Source organism: Solanum lycopersicum, chromosome 2, assembly GCF_036512215.1.
Source record: "Solanum lycopersicum chromosome 2, SLM_r2.1".
Classification (NCBI taxonomy): Eukaryota; Viridiplantae; Streptophyta; class Magnoliopsida; order Solanales; family Solanaceae; genus Solanum; species Solanum lycopersicum.
In genome coordinates, this window is record NC_090801.1 from 57,321,973 (window position 1) to 57,340,724 (window position 18,752).

General features: G+C 33.8%; 4 protein-coding genes across 5 annotated transcripts; all 4 read right to left on the minus strand.

Annotated features, from left to right (window-relative positions):
- Window positions 1-2,512: 2,512 nt before the first annotated feature.
- Window positions 2,513-6,272, minus strand: LOC101264483 (cyclic phosphodiesterase). Its single transcript, XM_004232966.5, has 3 exons — window positions 5,538-6,272; window positions 3,589-3,643; window positions 2,513-2,878 (listed from the first exon to the last, which is right to left on the minus strand). The coding sequence occupies exons 1-3, from the start codon at window positions 5,865-5,867 to the stop codon at window positions 2,676-2,678; spliced, it is 588 nt and encodes a 195-aa protein (XP_004233014.1). The 5' UTR covers window positions 5,868-6,272; the 3' UTR covers window positions 2,513-2,675.
- Window positions 6,273-7,157: 885 nt separating this feature from the next.
- LOC101263866 (oil body-associated protein 2C) lies at window positions 7,158-8,436 on the minus strand. The gene is made up of 4 exons (XM_004232964.4): window positions 8,085-8,436; window positions 7,918-8,000; window positions 7,657-7,771; window positions 7,158-7,550 (listed from the first exon to the last, which is right to left on the minus strand). Exons 1-4 carry the CDS (start codon window positions 8,350-8,352, stop codon window positions 7,294-7,296), a joined length of 723 nt encoding a protein of 240 aa, XP_004233012.1. The 5' UTR covers window positions 8,353-8,436; the 3' UTR covers window positions 7,158-7,293.
- A 713-nt stretch (window positions 8,437-9,149) lies between these two features.
- On the minus strand, window positions 9,150-11,077 carry LOC101259110 (oil body-associated protein 2A). 2 transcript variants are annotated; one of them, XM_004232948.4, is made up of 4 exons: window positions 10,469-11,077; window positions 10,266-10,348; window positions 10,014-10,128; window positions 9,150-9,561 (listed from the first exon to the last, which is right to left on the minus strand). In XM_004232948.4, exons 1-4 carry the CDS (start codon window positions 10,749-10,751, stop codon window positions 9,302-9,304), a joined length of 741 nt encoding a protein of 246 aa, XP_004232996.1. In that variant the 5' UTR covers window positions 10,752-11,077; the 3' UTR covers window positions 9,150-9,301. The 2 variants fall into 2 exon arrangements, with proteins under 2 accessions (XP_004232996.1, XP_019067820.1); XM_019212275.3 differs by having other exon boundaries at window positions 10,266-10,369.
- A 135-nt stretch (window positions 11,078-11,212) lies between these two features.
- LOC101256055 (MACPF domain-containing protein CAD1) lies at window positions 11,213-17,633 on the minus strand. Its single transcript, XM_004232936.5, has 6 exons — window positions 17,040-17,633; window positions 15,592-15,830; window positions 14,838-15,033; window positions 14,517-14,700; window positions 13,722-13,876; window positions 11,213-12,067 (listed from the first exon to the last, which is right to left on the minus strand). Exons 1-6 carry the CDS (start codon window positions 17,322-17,324, stop codon window positions 11,432-11,434), a joined length of 1,695 nt encoding a protein of 564 aa, XP_004232984.1. The 5' UTR covers window positions 17,325-17,633; the 3' UTR covers window positions 11,213-11,431.
- Between the last annotated feature and the right edge of the window lie 1,119 nt (window positions 17,634-18,752).

Below are 18,752 nucleotides of genomic sequence, written 5' to 3' on the forward strand. Positions count from 1 at the left end.
TTTTTCTTTTTTTTTAATAGAAGAGTTTTATATTTATGAATTTTTTTTGCCGAATAAAAGGAATCTAATATAGATAAAATGTCGATAGTATCATTAAATACTAAATAAAAAAACACATCATTCTTTTCAAAAATGACTAATGTAATTGAAATAGAGAAAAACTATACGAGTTAAAAGAAAAAAGAAGTTAAAATTAATGTATAATGAACCTAATTTATTTTAGGACTCTTTATTTTATTTTACGATGAATGGCACGGGAATCCGCGTAAGGGTGCATTTTCTTTTTGTTTACTTTTATCTTATGTCATAATGTATTTTCTTTCAAAATACTTTCGGCAATCATACAAAAGACTTCTCTTTATATTTTCTCACCACTTTTTATTTCGTGTACTTCACAAGGTCTTTTTATTAGATAATTTAATCCTCTAATAATTTGCTCACTTTCACAAATTATAACGTTTATGTTTCGATATAATAATGTCTTGAACCTGACTTATATTTTAAAATTTATTAGCACAAAACATTATAATGAAAATAGCTTTTAACAGTAATAAATAAAAATATTAATAAAAAATATGTCATTAGATTCAATGTTACTAAAACCTTTAGAGACATATACAAAAATTGTTAAGTACTGCTAAAAATACATATTTAAATATAATAAGAGAAAAAGAACCGTTCAAATCATTCGTTTTATTAATCATTGATATGCATCATTTTTTTAAAAATTCTTTTTAACACCAATACAACAAAATATTAAGATTGAACTCAATTGGAGGTTAAGTGTTACAATTCCAACGTCAGACCATAAATAAAGATTAAAGAACACGTTATTTTGATGTTTGAGTTGGCACATCACACGATAACAAAGTGCAACTTTGTTTACAAATTGGCAGCAAAATAAATGAATGTGACATAATATATGATTTGTCACGCGCTCTACTGCATGCTCTTGCAAATTCTAAAACCTCCAATTTTGAAATTTGAACCTTACTGCTAGAACAAGTGAAAATTAATACTACTATGATCATTTGTAATTTGAATAAAAAAGATTGTCCCATTAAATGTTTTTATTTACTTGTCTATATTTTTTTTTATATTTATTGATTATTTTAATAAATTAAGAAAGAACAATAGTTTTTTTTCTAATATGCCCTTATTTAATTTTAGAAAACTTCTAGTACTATTAAGTTGTAATAATCTTTTAAGTTAAAAGTAAAATTATAATTAATCTGTGATAATAATTGATATCTTAATATGTGTGTCACCTCTAAAGTGAATAACTAAATAGGAATAGATGGAGTATTTTCTTACGACAAATTATATAGAGTAGATTTGGACGATTGACGATGCTTAATAGTTAGTACATATCTGATTTATATTTGGGGTGGTCCCAGGTTTACGATTTTTATTTTTATCCTTATCATATACTATGACAGTAGGAGTATTTGTTTTGTTTTTTTAATTATTATTGCACGATATCCTTGGTATATTCGTCTGTCACTAATATAATTTTGAATATTTCAACAAAAAGTTTATTGAAGGTAATATACCGTCTTGTTTTCTAGCTCGTCAGGTTGAATAAAAATCAAGTTGACGTTAAAGAAAAAATCAATGGCTAGCTATAACATTCATCTATATCATAAAGTCGTAACTAAGATTAAAAGCCATCTTAATAGTTCACATACATTTAATTATTAACATGACTATTTGCAGTTGTACAAGTTGAACTTGAAGAACTATTCTTTTCTTTATAGTTTATATATATTTATTGTTACCCCAGAATCGACGATCATCATTTATCTACTCATGTTTTAAGGAAAATATAATTATTTATTTTTTCATGAAAAATATTTTTTGTTCAAGTCTTATCTTATAAATTACAAATTACGTGTCTTGGTTGCATATTTCTTTCACTAATACAAAAGAGTAATTTGTAAAAAAAAATGTGTATGCTAAAAATGTATCTTGATCAAAATTGACCAAAAAAATACTAACCCAATAAACAATAGTATTACATTTCGATTTCCTAAAATTTCGTGTATTTTAACTTATTTCCGCTGTTCAATGTACCACTAGCAAGTGGGAATTGTTTGAGACTTCTTGAATAAGAAAATCAGATGTTTAAATGTTGAATCTTTAATGTTCTTTTAATATGTTTGTCGGGCGGATGACTAATTTAGATAGTTAAACATTGTCTCGCATTTTAATTGTATAGGCTTGGTGATGGATAGTTAAACATTGTCTCGCATTTTAATTGTATAGGCTTGGTGATGGACGATAGTTTAGTTCCCCGTACCTGTTTCTCCTTTAGTAAGGCAATTATCACGAATTGTTTCTTGTGTTTTGGTTATTGCGTCATTATTTTTACCTCCATGAGATAAGGTAAAGTCTGTTTACTCTATTTTTTTGAAACTCTACCCGTGAGATTACACTGGATTTGTTATGTTATTGCCCCTCTCACTGTTTTGCATGTTCTAGTTAAACGCATGTAAAGGAAAGGAAAGGCCAATAGTACTAAAGGTTCTTATTTATAGCACATAAAAAGAGTAATACAACTTTTGCAAAGTTCAACCTTGCAGGCTGCAGCTGCAGTTCAAGGTGTGTAAGGTAAAAATGTAAACGAGATGAGATTCGGCTCATGGCCAACAAATTATTAGCTTTTAGCATGCTAGTTATGGCTGAAGAGAGCACTCCTCCACTGTCTCCCATGATTTGCAGCTTTTATCTTCAGTGTCTGTTTTACACAATGCAAGATGAGATATCGGGAAGCTCAAGCTGGAAATGCCCTCGTCGAGGATATAAGCCTTTTCTTGAGCTTTCTTCTTTTCTTCATCGGTTAAATCTCCGTAAAGAAGGCTCAAATGTGGCATATATGCTGCATGATCACGAAAGTAAGACATCAGCCACAGAAAATATAGCCCATATGACAATGTTAGGCAAAAACAAATGTTGAAAGAAAATCAAAGAAGGGGGCAAGGCGGGAGTGAATAACTTTTCCTGAAATCACCAAACTCAAAAACTGATGTAAGAATCATCGTTTTTAAGAAGTGGAAACAAATGGTAGACTAGCATCGGTGTTCAAAAATTATGGTTTTAGTATTTGACATGTTGTCTCTATTGAATATCAGTGAGCTTCCTTTTGCTATCTTAAAGCTAAAGAAGTTCATCCACGGGGTGGGGTATATGATGAAGAGTGGGGCAAGGTGGCAGAAAATAAGAGGGGAAGGAGAGCTCGAAAGACCGCTTTTCTACAGAAGTGAAGGACTGTAAGAAAATTGAGGGAATAGAAATCAGGGGAGCTATTTTTATTACTACTAAGGAAGTTCAAAATCTGTTTGTGTAAGAATACCGAGTAGTACAGTACAATCTTTGGTGAAATTAAAAAGGGATGAGTGTTGTCTCCATATTCTAAAATCTATAATTCAAGAACGCATCTAGGAAAAGATGAACCGCAACCTGTTTTGGACTGAGGAATAGTTGTAGTCACTGTTGTACTAAAAAGAAAATACCAAGGAGAAATACACTTTTTGTGACTAGAGAAGCTGAATGGGGCACAAAATCTAAAGAAAAAAATGTTTATCTTACATCCCGATCTGTTGTAACCAAAGTGACTGCAGCAGAGAGCACTTGCTTCCACAACCTGGAAGAGGAGAACAAATATCAGGTCACTGATGTCAGCAATTGCACCAAAATTTATACACAAGCAAAGCCTGGTGAAACATAAGACTGCTACTGACATTATTTTTTTAACTCAAACATAACAGGTGAATAAGACTGCTTCTCCACCCAAAAAATGTATGAAATAGATTGAAGTATCTATACATAATGATAATATGTACATACAACATACTCGTTACCAAATTTTAAATTCAGGAAAAGAAAAAGATTTAACAGTATACAAGTAATACCCAACTAATTGAAGAAAATTAAAAAGGAGAATGCTCAAGGAAGAAAATCTAAGGTGTAAAGCATGTAGAGGGTGTTCAAGGGTATAGAGCCAACAGTTTGAAACTTAAATTGTGCAGAGGACTATAGGCCAAATACAAAAGCGTTAGCATGATGATACTTCGCTCTGCATGGTTGACTCAGGGAATTTAGAGCCCATCTCACTTTGAATGAATCTCAAAGCCTGTTTGACTGCTTTCTCAGGCATTGCTCCCATAGAACTCTACACAGATATTTTTAGTCAACCTGCCTTCATTTCCTTGAGAATGTAACACAAATGAAAAATGTAAACCTTTGGCATCTCATTAAAATAAGAGTTTCATTACACTTCCATGTTTCAGTCTCTCCTTATGCTATCATTTCTAAAACACAAACGTATGCCTTCCTAGGAAATAAGCAAATGGAACAGACACAAAAGGGAAAATATGAGGAGGCAAGATAGAGGTGAAATTAAAGAAAATTATGTTATTTCCTTTGGTCTGGGTGAGAAACAAGGATGGGACCAAAACTTTTACGGCTTATCTTTACCGTGGAAGTAGTTAGTAGGCTCAAGGGAAAAGTGAGCTGGTTCTTTACTCTCCCTCCTTTCCTACGCAGAACAAACCGAGAAGGGAAGTTTTTGCAACTTACCAGTTCTCTTCATTTGTTTAGTTCCCAAGCTTAAATCTCAGATCGATTATGTTTTATACTTATAATGAAAGCTATCTGATCTCCATTATTATCTGATGTATTCTTCCTTACTTCCTTTTCTCTTTATTCTTTGTCCTTTAAGCAAAAGCTTTCACTACGTAATCAGGGTGTTTTCACTACAAAGGGTAAAGAGATAAGAAAAGAAAGCTACCAATATCGCATCTCATAGTATCATCATACCATCTCAAAAGAAATGCTTTCAGATACACTAATGTATTTGCTCCAAGCCCATCCACTAATCTGTGTCCACAATTGATTTCTATCCAGGTGATAGCAAGTGTAGACAAGGAACACTCAATCCTACTAGCAATTTTGATATACTAGATTGTGGACATACAATACCGTATATGACTCCTTTACTATTACGAGACCAGAAGGTAGAAAACTACTTCATGATCATACTTGTGGCGTTTAAGTACAATTTAAATAGGACTAGCACCTGGTCATACGTGGAACTATAAATTCTAATCTTTCTTCTTTAAGTAAGAGTTCAGAGCTTTTCTCATCCAAAGCAATGACTTTTCATTTCTTATCCACTAAACTCCATCATTCTAGAGACTCTAGGCAGCCCCATTTAGATACATTACAGTACATATGACTATATGGAAGTACAGCAAACTAGACTAATCTTCCCGCATGTTATCTTAATAAATAATCCACTTTGTTGATTGCGAAATTCCCCATTTGTTTGTATTCTTTGTTTAAGGCTTAAGCTCCCATTAGCCAAAAAATCAACCATTTTCGACATCAAATATTTAACAAGCCACTGAACAAATTACCATCACACAAGCTAAAGAAAACACAACATTGTTCATCAAGAACAATATTTGAAATTACCAAGAACAGTACATATCAACCAATAAAAACCTAAAACCAGTGAAGAAGTTGCAAAATTTTACCTCAGTGGTTGGATGAAGCAAAAGGTAAACACACTGATAATAGAAAGTGCCACTATCAATCTTCTCCACTGTAGCACTATAAGCTTTCACTGTCTCACAAGCTTTTTTGAACCTGTCACGTGCCTCAGCCTCCGTCAACCGAATAGCTCCGATGACGGTCACGTGAGGTTCAAACTGAGGCCCACCAAATTCCGATCGGAGACCCTCCATCAACTTCTTCACCCTAACTCTCACCTCCTCCCTCGGCAGAGCCCAAACAGAGTATACATGTTTTTCCAATACTGCCTCACTGATTTGTACCTGCTGCATAACAGCTGTACCAGCCTCCATGAAAATTGTACTGAAATAATTGGAATCGACAACGAAAACCAAGGGATCGATCTGATGAATTAAAAAGTTTCGGGTGCCAAGAATTGATTTTTATGGTTTGATTAATAAGTATTCGTTTTGATCGCTCTTAAATGGATATATGCTCCACCCAGCGCGGTGGTAATTTTCGATTCCAGAATATTCTCCTCTTTTCTTTTTTCTCCGAATGTTTGTAGTCCCATGCAGCAAAATATCATAATTCTGGTAAATATTTTAAAGAATTTTTTGAATGTAATGATAATTAACAATTTTGTGTTAAATATATTAAAGAATTATATTAACTTGATTGTCGTGGAATATTTTTGCAGAAATATTTGTATACGAAAAAAGAAAAAATTGTTATCACTTATTTGTTGAGTGAAAGTCAGAAATTCCAAAACCCATTACATTTCCAGTATATTTTATAAAGTGCGTTTATTGTTTTTAATTCTTATTTTAATCCACTTAGAACTCTTGTTCTTGCTCTTTTTGATAATTTAAATTTATAATCTTTACTCACAACTTCTAACCTTAAGAGTCAAAGATGAAAACGTACCCTTTTTGAATGCAAACATACTACGAGTATGAATGTAAGCTAAACTCGCAATTTTCAAGTTAAAAGAACGTAAGCAACCTTTCAATAAAAATGTATTCTTTTTTACTTTCTTAGAGTGCTTATTATTCAAAGCACCCGTGCTCTTTTTTTTTGCTTTCTTAATTTTTCAAACTCGCAAATTTCATAGTATATGAAGGTTAGAAAGGAAGTAAGCGACCTTACAATAGAAATGTATGCTTATTTATTTTCTGGATGATTTAAATTCGAAAATATTTACCTCTCAATAAAAATAAATTTTTTTTTCTTGATGATTCAAACTCGCAACCTTCAAATTAAAAAAAAAATAAAAAATAAGTGAAAAAAATATACTTACCATCCAAATAAGCACCCTCTCAGTAAAAGTGCTTTTTCTTATAATTTCTTAAGGATTTAAAGCCTGTTTGACTCAGCTTAAAAGCTGATCAAACTGATTTAAAAGTTGATTTTTGACGTTAAACTAAAAACCTTCAATTTAAAAATGCGAAAGAATTCTTGCTATCAAGAAAAAAAAAATGAGAAGGGCTTGCCATCCAAAAAAATTCCGCTACCATCCTTCCAAGCAAATAATTTGCTAATTAACGTGACAATTTTATTATATTATTTTTTTATTTTGAGATGTCCCAGTTATATGCTTCTACACATCCTGGCAATTAAGTTCGAAACGACAGGGCCTCAAGTTCTCTAAATTTGTTTAGATAGATGCATACTTCAAAGTTGCTTTGTTATTTTACAAAACCGAAAAATAGAAAGAAGAGCAGTATATATAATGTCAAAATCTTTTTGACTTATTAATCTGCTGCTGCTCGTCGTAATCTATGGAAAAGGAGCAATCTTCTTCATCTCTACATCCTCAACATGGATCTCAAAGCATTTGCCGTGCTGTTTCCAGTAATCCGCCTCGGGATTAATCCACTCCGGCTCCGCTATCTCCAGCCTCGTTCTCTTTATTGCATCCGTCGATATATTATACCTGTCATCTCTCTTCTGAATTAGCTCTGGCTTCACCATCCCCAAATTCACCGCCTGTGGAGACATCATCAGTGACGGTGGCCCAACCGGTAGCTTATCACCTTTTTTTTTTTATCAATCACAAAATCAAATATAATTTGAAATCAGGATAATATTTTAATTCATACTGTGAACACCGAATCAGGAATATTACGTTACCGTTATTACCTCTATCTGTTTGCCATGTGCACCAGAATTTGCCATACGTTTTCGCAAAATTCTCGAGATCTTTTTTCACTACCATCTCTGGAACTCTAGGATTCACCCACAATCCTGATTTTACCTAAATTTTCCCCATTTACACACAAGATCAAATAACAAATAAGAAACAAGCCTCTGTATCATGAATACAACGATTTCTACAGACAAATCTCGTAAATTCGACAACAATTCATGTGGTGCAGACACATTTTTTTTTTAGGAACAAACCTCATAAGCATGAGAGTGCCAAAGTTTCTGTTCTTCTTTAGGTAAGGTTTCAAAGATACGATCAGATACTATATACTCCACTCCTTCACACACAACAAAAAAAATCATCAGTTATCAGCAAAATAGAAATTCAAAATCTGAATAATCATATATAAAAGGATAAATACCGATAAGCCGGGCGTTGGAATGATCAGAGTCGTAAACAGCACATTGTAGAAAATCCTGATTGACTCGCGTGACATAGTGATGAGTTTCGATTTGTCGATTCATGTCATGATTGTAGAGTGCAAAAGTGCAAACATGTTGATTCATTTGCTTAATTGGTTTCAAAGACTGCAGCATTTGAGCTCCTTTGTCTAGTATGTGTTGCTCCGTTGTCATGGCCTTTCCTGGTGGTATCTGCTCCCCATGGCTCCCTGCCGTTGTTGCAGCCATAGATTGGATCAATATTGAAAAATAAATTTTGAAATAGTTTTTTTATGAAAAGATAGGAGATTTGCTCTGGGAAGATGTTGATGATGTTCTGTTTTCAGGGGATTTTGAAGAGGATTTGTGGGTTATGTTGCCAGGTGGACATGCAAGAGGGTATGAGGTGGCAATTGGATGCCACGTAGTAACATGGTGTTAAGCATTTGGCGACACGTATTCAGTATTTGTTTCGTCATAGATGGAAACATGTATAGAGTTCCATCAAAATACAGAGAGTAAAGACAAAAGATCACAAAAACACAAACAACAATAACATATTGTATCCGTACAAAGACACTTAAATTCGTATATAATAAAATTAAATAAATTGACACTATCATGATTTTGTATTTATTTATTTAATTTTATATAATTTAATATCTATTTATGCATGTTTAAAAATTTAAAAATTATAATTACCAACGGACACAAATTAAAAATTATATTTATAAATTATGCCCTTTAGAATCTTCTTTGTTATTTCAATTATCAAACCACGAAAATAAATTGAAACTAGCAAATATCCAGAACTTGTTATTGAAGTACAAGTTTCACTCTTTTTTTCCTCTTAAATTTCATACATAATTAAACGATAGTACATGAATAGTATATACATTGCAACGGACCAAGTAATATAAAATATTTAATCATGACATTACACATTTTATGTTTCATTAATTTAGTTATTATGATATTGAAACTCGATGGCCTAAGGTGATGCATGTACTTAATATATTTTCAATAATATCATAGACAAAACAGAGTTGCTCAAATGGTAACACTTCGAAAGGAATAAAAGAAATGTTCAAATCAATTACATTATTAAACACATGAAAGCATAGATACACTATGCTAATACTACATACTAATTGATGCATATAGAGAGATCATTATACTAATTGATTGATCATATTTCTCATGGAAAAGGTGCAGTCTTTTTCATATCGGTGAGTTCCACATCAATGGCAAAGCCTTTGCCAGTTTGCATCCAGTAGTTTGCATAAGGATTCATAGTCGTCTTTGGCCCTGCAATATCCGCCCTCGTCTTTTCCAAATCCTTTGAAGAAATGCCATATTTTTCATCCCTCTTCTTCACGAGCTCCGGTGCCACCATGCCCAAATTTACACCTTGTGGAGACATCATCAATGCAGGTGCTCCAAGTGGAAGCCTATCACCTGAACCATCACCAAAATATTTACTGTATTTTGACATAGAGAGATGACCCCAGCAGTAAAAAGAGAAGTTAGGTTCAGGCCAATCGATCCTATTTCGATCATAGAACTCAGGGTTCTAAACAGAAAATGACATTTGAAAGTAGAGCAAGTATTAGTAGCATAACAAAACGGGGTTCCTCATGAGTTCTAGTACATTTGAGACTTCTTAATTGGTTAGTTGTAAATAGTCCCAGGGCAATGGGACAGAGGATTACCTCGGACCCCCTTGTTTGCCAATTGAAGAAAACTCTTATGGCTTCAAAGAAGCTATTAGTCAAAGCTCGCTAGCTGCAATTTCAAAAAATTTAAGCCTGGGACGAGTCTCAGCATTTCAGAAGGAAAAATGATTTCTTTTTGAGTTAAAAACATACCATTTATCAAAAATTAAAGGAAATAAAGGTATTACGACTTGCCTCGATCAAGTTGCCAGGTGCACCAAAACTTGCCATAAGTTGGAGCAAGATTCTTAAGTTCTTGCTTTTGGACCATCTCTGGAACTTTTGGGTTCACCCAAAGTCCTGCTATAATCTGTATATTTAAAATACTCTGAGTTTACCATCTACCCGTAGAGAGTATTCATTTGTCAATTTTCATAGTTTTTTTTTTTTTTTTGAATAATTTAGGATGTCAAGAATTTAACAAAAGAGTTAAATGGACCAAATTACCTCGTACTCATGACTGTGCCATAGCTTCTGTTCTTCTGCTGGAAGAGTTTCAAAGATTCGATCTGATATTATATATTCTATTCCTGCACTATCACAAATATTCACTAAAGAACATGATTTTCCCATACTCATCATTGAGAACATCGACTCAACATCAATCAAACAAATCAAGAATTGAAAATCTTAGACAACAATTGAATTACCAATAAGACGTCCTTTAGAATCATCAGAATCGTAAACAGCACACTGGAGGAAATCCTGATTGACTCGACTCACATAGTGATGCGTCTCGATCTGTCGAGTGATATCGTGGCTGTACATAGCGAAAGTGCAAACATGTTGGCTCATCTGCTTGATGGGTTTCAAAGACTGCATCAATTGAGCGCCTTTGTCTATAACATGCTGCCCAATTGTCATTGATTTTCCTGGAGGAACAGAGCCATCGCCCGGGGGCATAGCTCCTGGTGCCTCATCACTAGAAGCCATATCTGTGATTTGGGAGAGAAGAGAAACTGAGAATTATAGAGGTGGAAGAAACCACGTGGGCACTTTGTTTAGATCCCACGTAGCATATCATAGATTATTTTCTACCTAGGGTGGTACTCCAAAAGGTTAAAATATTGTTCGACTAGTTGATTATATTTTTACGGTTAAAATAAAGTTATTTGTATTCTTGCCGTCTACAAAATTATCATCCCTCAATTAGATGGAAAATCTAAAATCAATAAAAATAATCAGATTTTGTAAATCAACCGATTTCAATAGAGTTATTTTTGTTATGTTTGAATTTTTTTCATCCAATTGAGGGGTATATGTGATAAGTTTATAGACGGTAGAGGTAAAAATAACTTTATTTTAACGGTGAGGGCATAATCAACTAATAAAACAAAGTTGAGAAGTATTTTTTATCATTTTCCAAAAAAAAAAAACATGTTTAAATCAAGATATTTTAAAAAAAAACATTTTTAATTCAGTCTCAGTACAGAACAAGTTTGTAAGATCCTGGAAATTTTTCACTGTATGCACCCGGAGTAGTACACTGATCTGGTGGCTATAAAATAGCAATAACAAAAATGAATGATCAATGCTAAACATAATTTACAGAAGAATAACATGATATCTAAACTATCCAAAGAATGCTTTAATCTCACAGACAACACAACTTATTAATAATTCAGCAGGGAATACTTCACTCTTAGCACAATTTTTCCTTTATCAACTCCAAGTTTAGCTCCTGTTACCAACCAGTGTCCTGGTGCATCCTGTGGCCCCTTTGACATTTCTGTCATGTCTACAATTTTTGCCAATTTCCCTGTTTGGCTGGAAGTATCGCCTTTCTTGTTTTCATTCTGAAGTGAAGTTGAAGAACCATCAATCCTTTGTACTGCTGATAGGTTTGATGGACTGTGATCCCATACCGATCTTCTTATTGTGCAGCCAGGTACTTTGGAAAAGAGGAGTTTAAGATGCAAGACACTTTTGGCACCAAAATTCCAAACACCAAGCTGAGCCCCCGTCACAATGTGAACACCAGAGAGATCTCCAATGGAAGTCTCAGTATGTTCAATTGGTGCTGTGCTTACGTGGGAGAAATTTTTCCATTTGATTGGTTCGAACCATCTGCTATCCTGCTCTTCGGGGCCTTTCCATTTTGGGGCACCTATAGCCATGTGTGAATCCCAGTGGGGTTGAAGGATCTTGGGAAGAGAAACCAGATGCTGCAAATTGACTGAAAGACGGTTCTGCTTGTCACCTTCTAGGCTGAGCCTGAGCCCAGTCACTGGCTTACGGCCCACTGTCACCTGAAAAAAGTGGTGCTGTGATTAGTGAAATAATAGTATTTGAACTTGCAACGAGTTGATATTGATCAACATTGATCTAGACAAGATTTCCACGCTGATAACCATCCACTAATCCCCCAACCTAGAAGATCAGTTCGCTATTCCAATGAGTTTTTTACTTGTGCAATATTAATGGTTGGAAGTGCAATGTTCTTGTAGTTTCTTATTTGTTTTAACTCATAAGCTCCTTCATGTTATGCTTCAATTCAACTCATATTGTGACATAAAGATTCTAAATCATTACAACTATGTTGCTCTCTTATAAAAACAATGTTTGGGACCATCAGAATAGTACTCTTCCAATTAATCCATTATTTATGAATTGGTAAGAACGCATGTCAACAATATTACAAGGTAAAAGAAGTGTGGGAGCCATTCCAGGCAAGGTATCTTTTATGTGAAGCTTGAGCACGAGTTCCTTTGACGGTTTGACCAGGTTAGAAAGTTTCACTTTGCTCAAAATGCTGAAATATAGCTCATGAATAAACAGGGAAAGTTACAAAACATGCATGTATGTGCATGCGTATATTCAAGTTTTGTTTCCATTTTAGTAACTTTTGTTTCCAGAGAGCTCCTTGATATTCAATACTGTGGGAATTAAATATGCTCATAAATTTACCATATTTTAGGGTAAATGTGAAATAATATCTAATTTGTTATTCTTTCGATAGTGTTTCTGGTTCATCTATGGCATTGTTTCTGGTTCATCTATGGCATTGCATAGCATTCCCTATGATGATAGTCAAATCGTCATAATACAAGTAGCAGTGCAGGTGAATAGAAACTGGTCCCATTAATCAGGGAAGTTGCCTATACAAGTCTTCATATTCGGCTTACTGCACTTGAGTCGAGGGTCTTTTGGAAACAGTCTCTCTACCTCTACGAGGTAGGGGTAAGATCCACTTGTGGGGTTTCACCAGGTATATTATTGTTGTAGTTGACTATACAAGTCACCCAGTGGTGTGACTAGGACTATTAACTTGTTTTTTTAACAGAGGAACGTTCACAAGAAAATTTTGAGGTTGTGATTACAAACAAATGCATCGGTCGAGTCCTAAACTACATTAGCACAGTAATACCAAATGCATGTGAAGGACCGTTACTAGACAGTTGTTCCTAAATCCACATTCCATAGTGACCATATACGGACAGAGACCTCAGCAGTCAGATAGCTGGGACAAATTTAATCCTTCACCATTCCAGAACAAAAATATGCTATAGCACAGTAGACTTACAGTTGATTTATCATTAAACAAGGGAAGTCAACATTTCCTGTGCCGGTTCCACTATTAAACCCTGTACATATTGTACTCTGCCAGTTATCTATAAGCTTACTACATATGAATTCATCATGAAGTTACCGTTGCACATCTTTTTGGTTTCACTCTTCATAATAATTAAGATTGTAAAATAAAACAAACAACATACTCAAATTTTCTAGAACTAGTCCAGTTCGTACTTTTTCATATTGGTCCCCCGTATAAAGAAAAAAATTACAAGCACAAGGTACGTGCATGCAATCTTGGTAAAACAAGATGCTTTGGTAATTCAATGTCAAATATTCAGCTGTAGCCAGTGATATGTTAGGAAATCTGGAAAAGAGTATGAAGAATACCTGATCCGGGCTAATATAGAGCTTAGGACCCATCAAACTGAACTGTAGGGATAAACATACAGGCTCCTTTCTTTGAAGGTTATTTTGCTCTGGAGCCCACACACGAGCTATTTGGAAATCTAAGAAATACTGTAAATCTTCTATTGGTGGCTTGTCTGAAAAAATTATAATGGAATACATCAGACAACAAAAGACATGTTTCGAGAAGTTTGACTCATATTTAGAACACAAACAGGAAATTCTCTAAACCCACACACATGGAAATTATTCGCATGTCAGTTATTCGGTCTCCAACACCCATCCCCCAAATACAGTTTTTTCCTAAAGATGACCGACGCAGAAGTCAAGTCAACTCAGAGTGCTGTGAAATCTTCCGTTCTACAGAACATAAAAAACTTGGAATGTGGCATTTCTGCTACTCCCTTTGCCCATTTTGTAGTTCTTTTCAAACATTTTCAAGTACTATAACTACAGAAAGTTGGAAACCATGAGTACTTTGTGTAGTTTCGAAATATGTAACACCTATTTCACAAAAAATAAATAGATGTTTTCACCCTAGTGCTGCATACCCCTTCATGCTCTCAACTCTCAAGGTCGGTGGGAGGATTATTTGAGATGCATCTGAAGATAAAAGAGTAACCCTCAAGAACTACAGTACAATCATCATGTATTACCACTATTAACTATTTTCTTGGAGTTCTTGTTCATTTGATTTCGAAAAGTAAACCAATAGAGAATGAAACAAAATCTGCATGCAAATGAAGAGGAGTTATAGTAATAGGATATAATACTCACATTCTAAGTATAACTCAATTGCGCGGCTCAGGTACTTAATTCCAGGCACCTCTTCAAGAAATGACACAATGGGAGTAAAAGTCATGTTGATCACATCTGGTGATGTTTCTACAGTGCTTGCCCACTTGTCGTGACTCTGCTCCAGGTCATCACCTCCTCTTCTGCGAAAAATAACTGTAACATCCTGCAGTAGGATAATTCCCATAATTTTGAATGTTCAATTTACAGCATATGGGAGTATGTTGAAGAAATAGATTACAAGAAGTCAGTTAAACACTACGTATCCAAAAGCCTACCATTTGAGACACAAGATATGCTAACCTTGTCCTTATATCTTAAAGGTCCAGCACTTGAGAGATTCTTCGAATCAGAGAACCTCTGCTCTCCAATGTCGTTCACATAGTTTTCAATTTCTGAAACTAACAAAGGAGATGACTGGTGTTGTTTAATATAAACTACATCCCTACCACCGATCGTTGCGGAGGTGACAATATGGGTGCCATAGTTTTCAATAAAGCTGAAAAAAGAATAGCAATATCAGAAACAGCGAAGAATTGGCCAAACAAATCGAATTAATGCCTTAATTTATTCTTGGATCAGTGAGGCTGTTTCTCATACAGATATCGATAAGCAGGTGTACTTCAAAAGCAGAAAAAACAGAGTTCAGCACATGTTGGGCATATTATACATCCACAATTTCTTATACATAAGTTCAGGGCATAAGAAGCTTGAATTCGCAAAGAAAGATTCTTCTAGCTGCACATAGCTATTAAGGTTAACAACAGTAGGAATTAAAAGGGATTACTATTTGGAGCAAAAGAATATCAATGGTACTGGATCACGGGTACCTATAAATTCTTATAGGTCACCCCTCCTCAAGTTCATACAATTTCATAAAAGAAAGAAAAGTAAAAGATGCAGCAGTTGCACCACAGAGAAATGACAACTGCTTATATTCTTCCCTGATCATTAGAAAGAAATCTGAATGCGATAAATACATTGCTATCGAAAGAAAATGACAGAGTGCCATTAAACACCAAAATGTTGAAATGTAGGCTGATTTTAGATACTTTACCTTGCCAGTGATGCAGGATCCCAAGAGTATGGAACAGCACGCTTGATTTCATCTCGTAGAAGTAAATCAAACTTAACTAATCTCACTGTAAATAGTGGGATAACATGTCCAATCATGGCAAGGGATTTAGTAGCTGCCGCATCTTGTTGCCATGAACCAGTGAAGTTAAACATGGAGTTAAAGCTTCCAAGTGGGACATCTCCAAATATATTGGAGATTGCATTGAAGTACTTTGCCATCTAGAAATTCAAACACGAGGCAATTTAAATACGTAACTAATAAGACCGGAGTAAACTATAACATCTCCTGCAACTGCAAGTACTTGCTGGAGAAGGAGCATGGATAATGGGATGGATAATGCTTAATAAGAAAAAAGAAGCTAGGTTGGTATCCTGGAAAGAACGCAAAAAAAAAAAAAAAAAACTGCCTATTTTTGGAGGGGAGGGTCATCAATATTGTGTTTTTAAACTCTTTCAGTTTTCATAGTTGGTGAGTCCCTTCCCGCGTGCACTTCGATTAAACCTCCCCTTCTATCAGCATATAAGCAACAGGAGAACATTACCTCAGAAAATGATCATGCAAGAAAATCAAGACAGAATCTTTGATGAAAGATAGCGTCTATGGTTCAGGAAGAATACATACTAATACAGAAAATGACATGTCTTCATACTGAAGTAGCAAAAATGGCCACTGGGAAACTAAACTATCCGCTTAACTATATGCGTGCATTTTCAACAATTTCTACATAAGGTGACAAGATATTATCTTGTGCAGTCACATCTTATGACTCTTGGCCTTGACACAAATAAACGCATCAAAAGTTCCATATAGGCTACTACTCAAATTCTTTCAAGTTCATCAAAGTTTTATGCACAGCTCCTTGAATGCCCATTGAAGATTACTGTAGTAACCATTTTATCATCAATATTTATCAGTATAAACACGTAGAGACCCCTCCAAGTCGTGCTTGGACAACCAAAAAAACCAGCATTTTGAGTTATACAGACAACCTTACTTCACCAATCCAGGAAAATAGACACGAAAAAGGGGTCTTCAAATAAGTGGAAGAGCTCCATGATTCAAATACCAGAGGAACTATCAAATTAAATATAGATTAGAGGAATCATAAAAACACTGTACACACCAAAATCACAGCAGTGTACAATCACTATGATCTAGTCATACAAATCTCCATTAAGCCTAAACTCAAATAGTTTATTTTACCTTGACCATCATTACCATATTAAACAAAAACAAGAAATTAATACCAACCCTTACCAATATAGCTATTTAACAAATGCAGAAACAATCACCAACTAAACAAAATTAAAAAAAAATTGGAAAACCAAACAAATACAGCAAATTTAGCATATCATTTAATGAACTTAAAAGATAAGAACCATTGACATAATCTAAAAACTCCCAAAATGATAGGCAACTGAGCTGACCTCATGGAAGGTAAAAACAGGTGTGGCCTCAATGGTTCTCAACTCTTGTGAACATTCAATGTCTACAGTAACATTTGGCAGCAAAATACCCCCATCTGGGTGCAAAAGATCCACACGATTTTCCTCATCAAGATGAACTAAACGAGACCCTGGAGCCCCTTTACAATACAAAAGCCTAATATCCGAAGTGACATCAAATCCCCTACCCAGAGCTTGGATTGAGTTGCTGAGAGTAGTAATTAAAGCATCTGAGGCAAAACTCTTCTTGGGGTTTGAATCCTCCATACAAAGATTGTTTATTGGCAACAAACACAGCAGAGTAGTATTGATGACAACTTGTTCTTCATCCCAATTCCAAAAATTATCAATAAAGATTGAAACTTTATGCTTTGTTTTGGTTCAATGGATAGTAATCTCTAGTTTTCTTTGGTGTTTTTGTTGAAATTGTTTGTTTTTTTTTTTTGAATGTTGTTGTTTGGTGAGTCAGAGGTTGAACTTTGGACTTTGTGAATTAGTTGGTGTTTGTTCATTTGACTGCAATAATGGCAAAGAAAACGCGTTGGTTTGTGTTGCTTCAAGATTCCCCAGTTGACCAGTCTTCTATTTTTTCCATCTTCCATTTTCATTGATGATTATATTAAAGTTCGATTAACTTAAATTCATATATATCATTAATGATTATATTAAAGTTTGACTAACTTAACTTCATATTATCTGATTCATTTTCTAATAAGCTCTTTCCATGAAACTTTTTAAATCGATATTTTGTTAAGAATAAATAAATATCAAGCACAATCGAATTAGTCAATGATCTATTTTCATTCTTCATCCTTGCTTCTTTTTCTATGTAAAAGAAATGGTAAAAGAAAGGTAAAATGTTGCTTTATCTTTTTTTGTTTTACCACTTTATTTTTATAAGAGAATAAAACCATTGACTTCTTTTTTGATTAGTGAAATGAAGGATCAATATTCTTTCGGTTTTTTATTGTTCTTTTCAATCTAAAGGAAGCTTATCTTGGCCCCCCATTTTTTTAAGCAGTCAAAAAAAGAGAAAATTGTTCGTTTACTTAAATTCGATTTAATTTTTTTTTATCTTATTTTAATATAATACGAAATTTAAGAAAATAAATACATAATATTAAATCAAAAATATGTAAATATATCAAAATATATTCTTTAATCTTATAATTTTAAACATATCGATACAAAAAAAATAGAAATAACTTTTTTTTAATAAAATAACAAATAAATTGAACGAAGAAAATATTAATTTTCATTAACTTCTATATCAAAAACAAATCAATTAAGCATGGTGTGAATCGTCCAATAGTTTAATTTTTGCCCGGAAGATGAAAGTCAAAAGTATTATCAAAATCAAATATTATGTTGGAACTTTTTAAAGTCGCACCATATTTATATTGCCCATATTAATTAACAGTCAAAACTTTACCATACATGCACCTTTTTTTACGAGAGAAAATGATCAAATTTACTTTTAAACTTTGCAAAATGGTTCAAAACATTTGGGTTGAACAGCTAACATAAATCAATATCATGACAAAAACATAAAATAATAAAAAATAAAACTATTATAATATGGTAAGAAAGTAAAAAAAGTGTTAAAAGGTTTTGGATTGATGTGCACGCTATTTATTTTAGTTGTCCTATTCACGATATTTCATTAATATTATTTAGATTTTATTTTTTACTTCG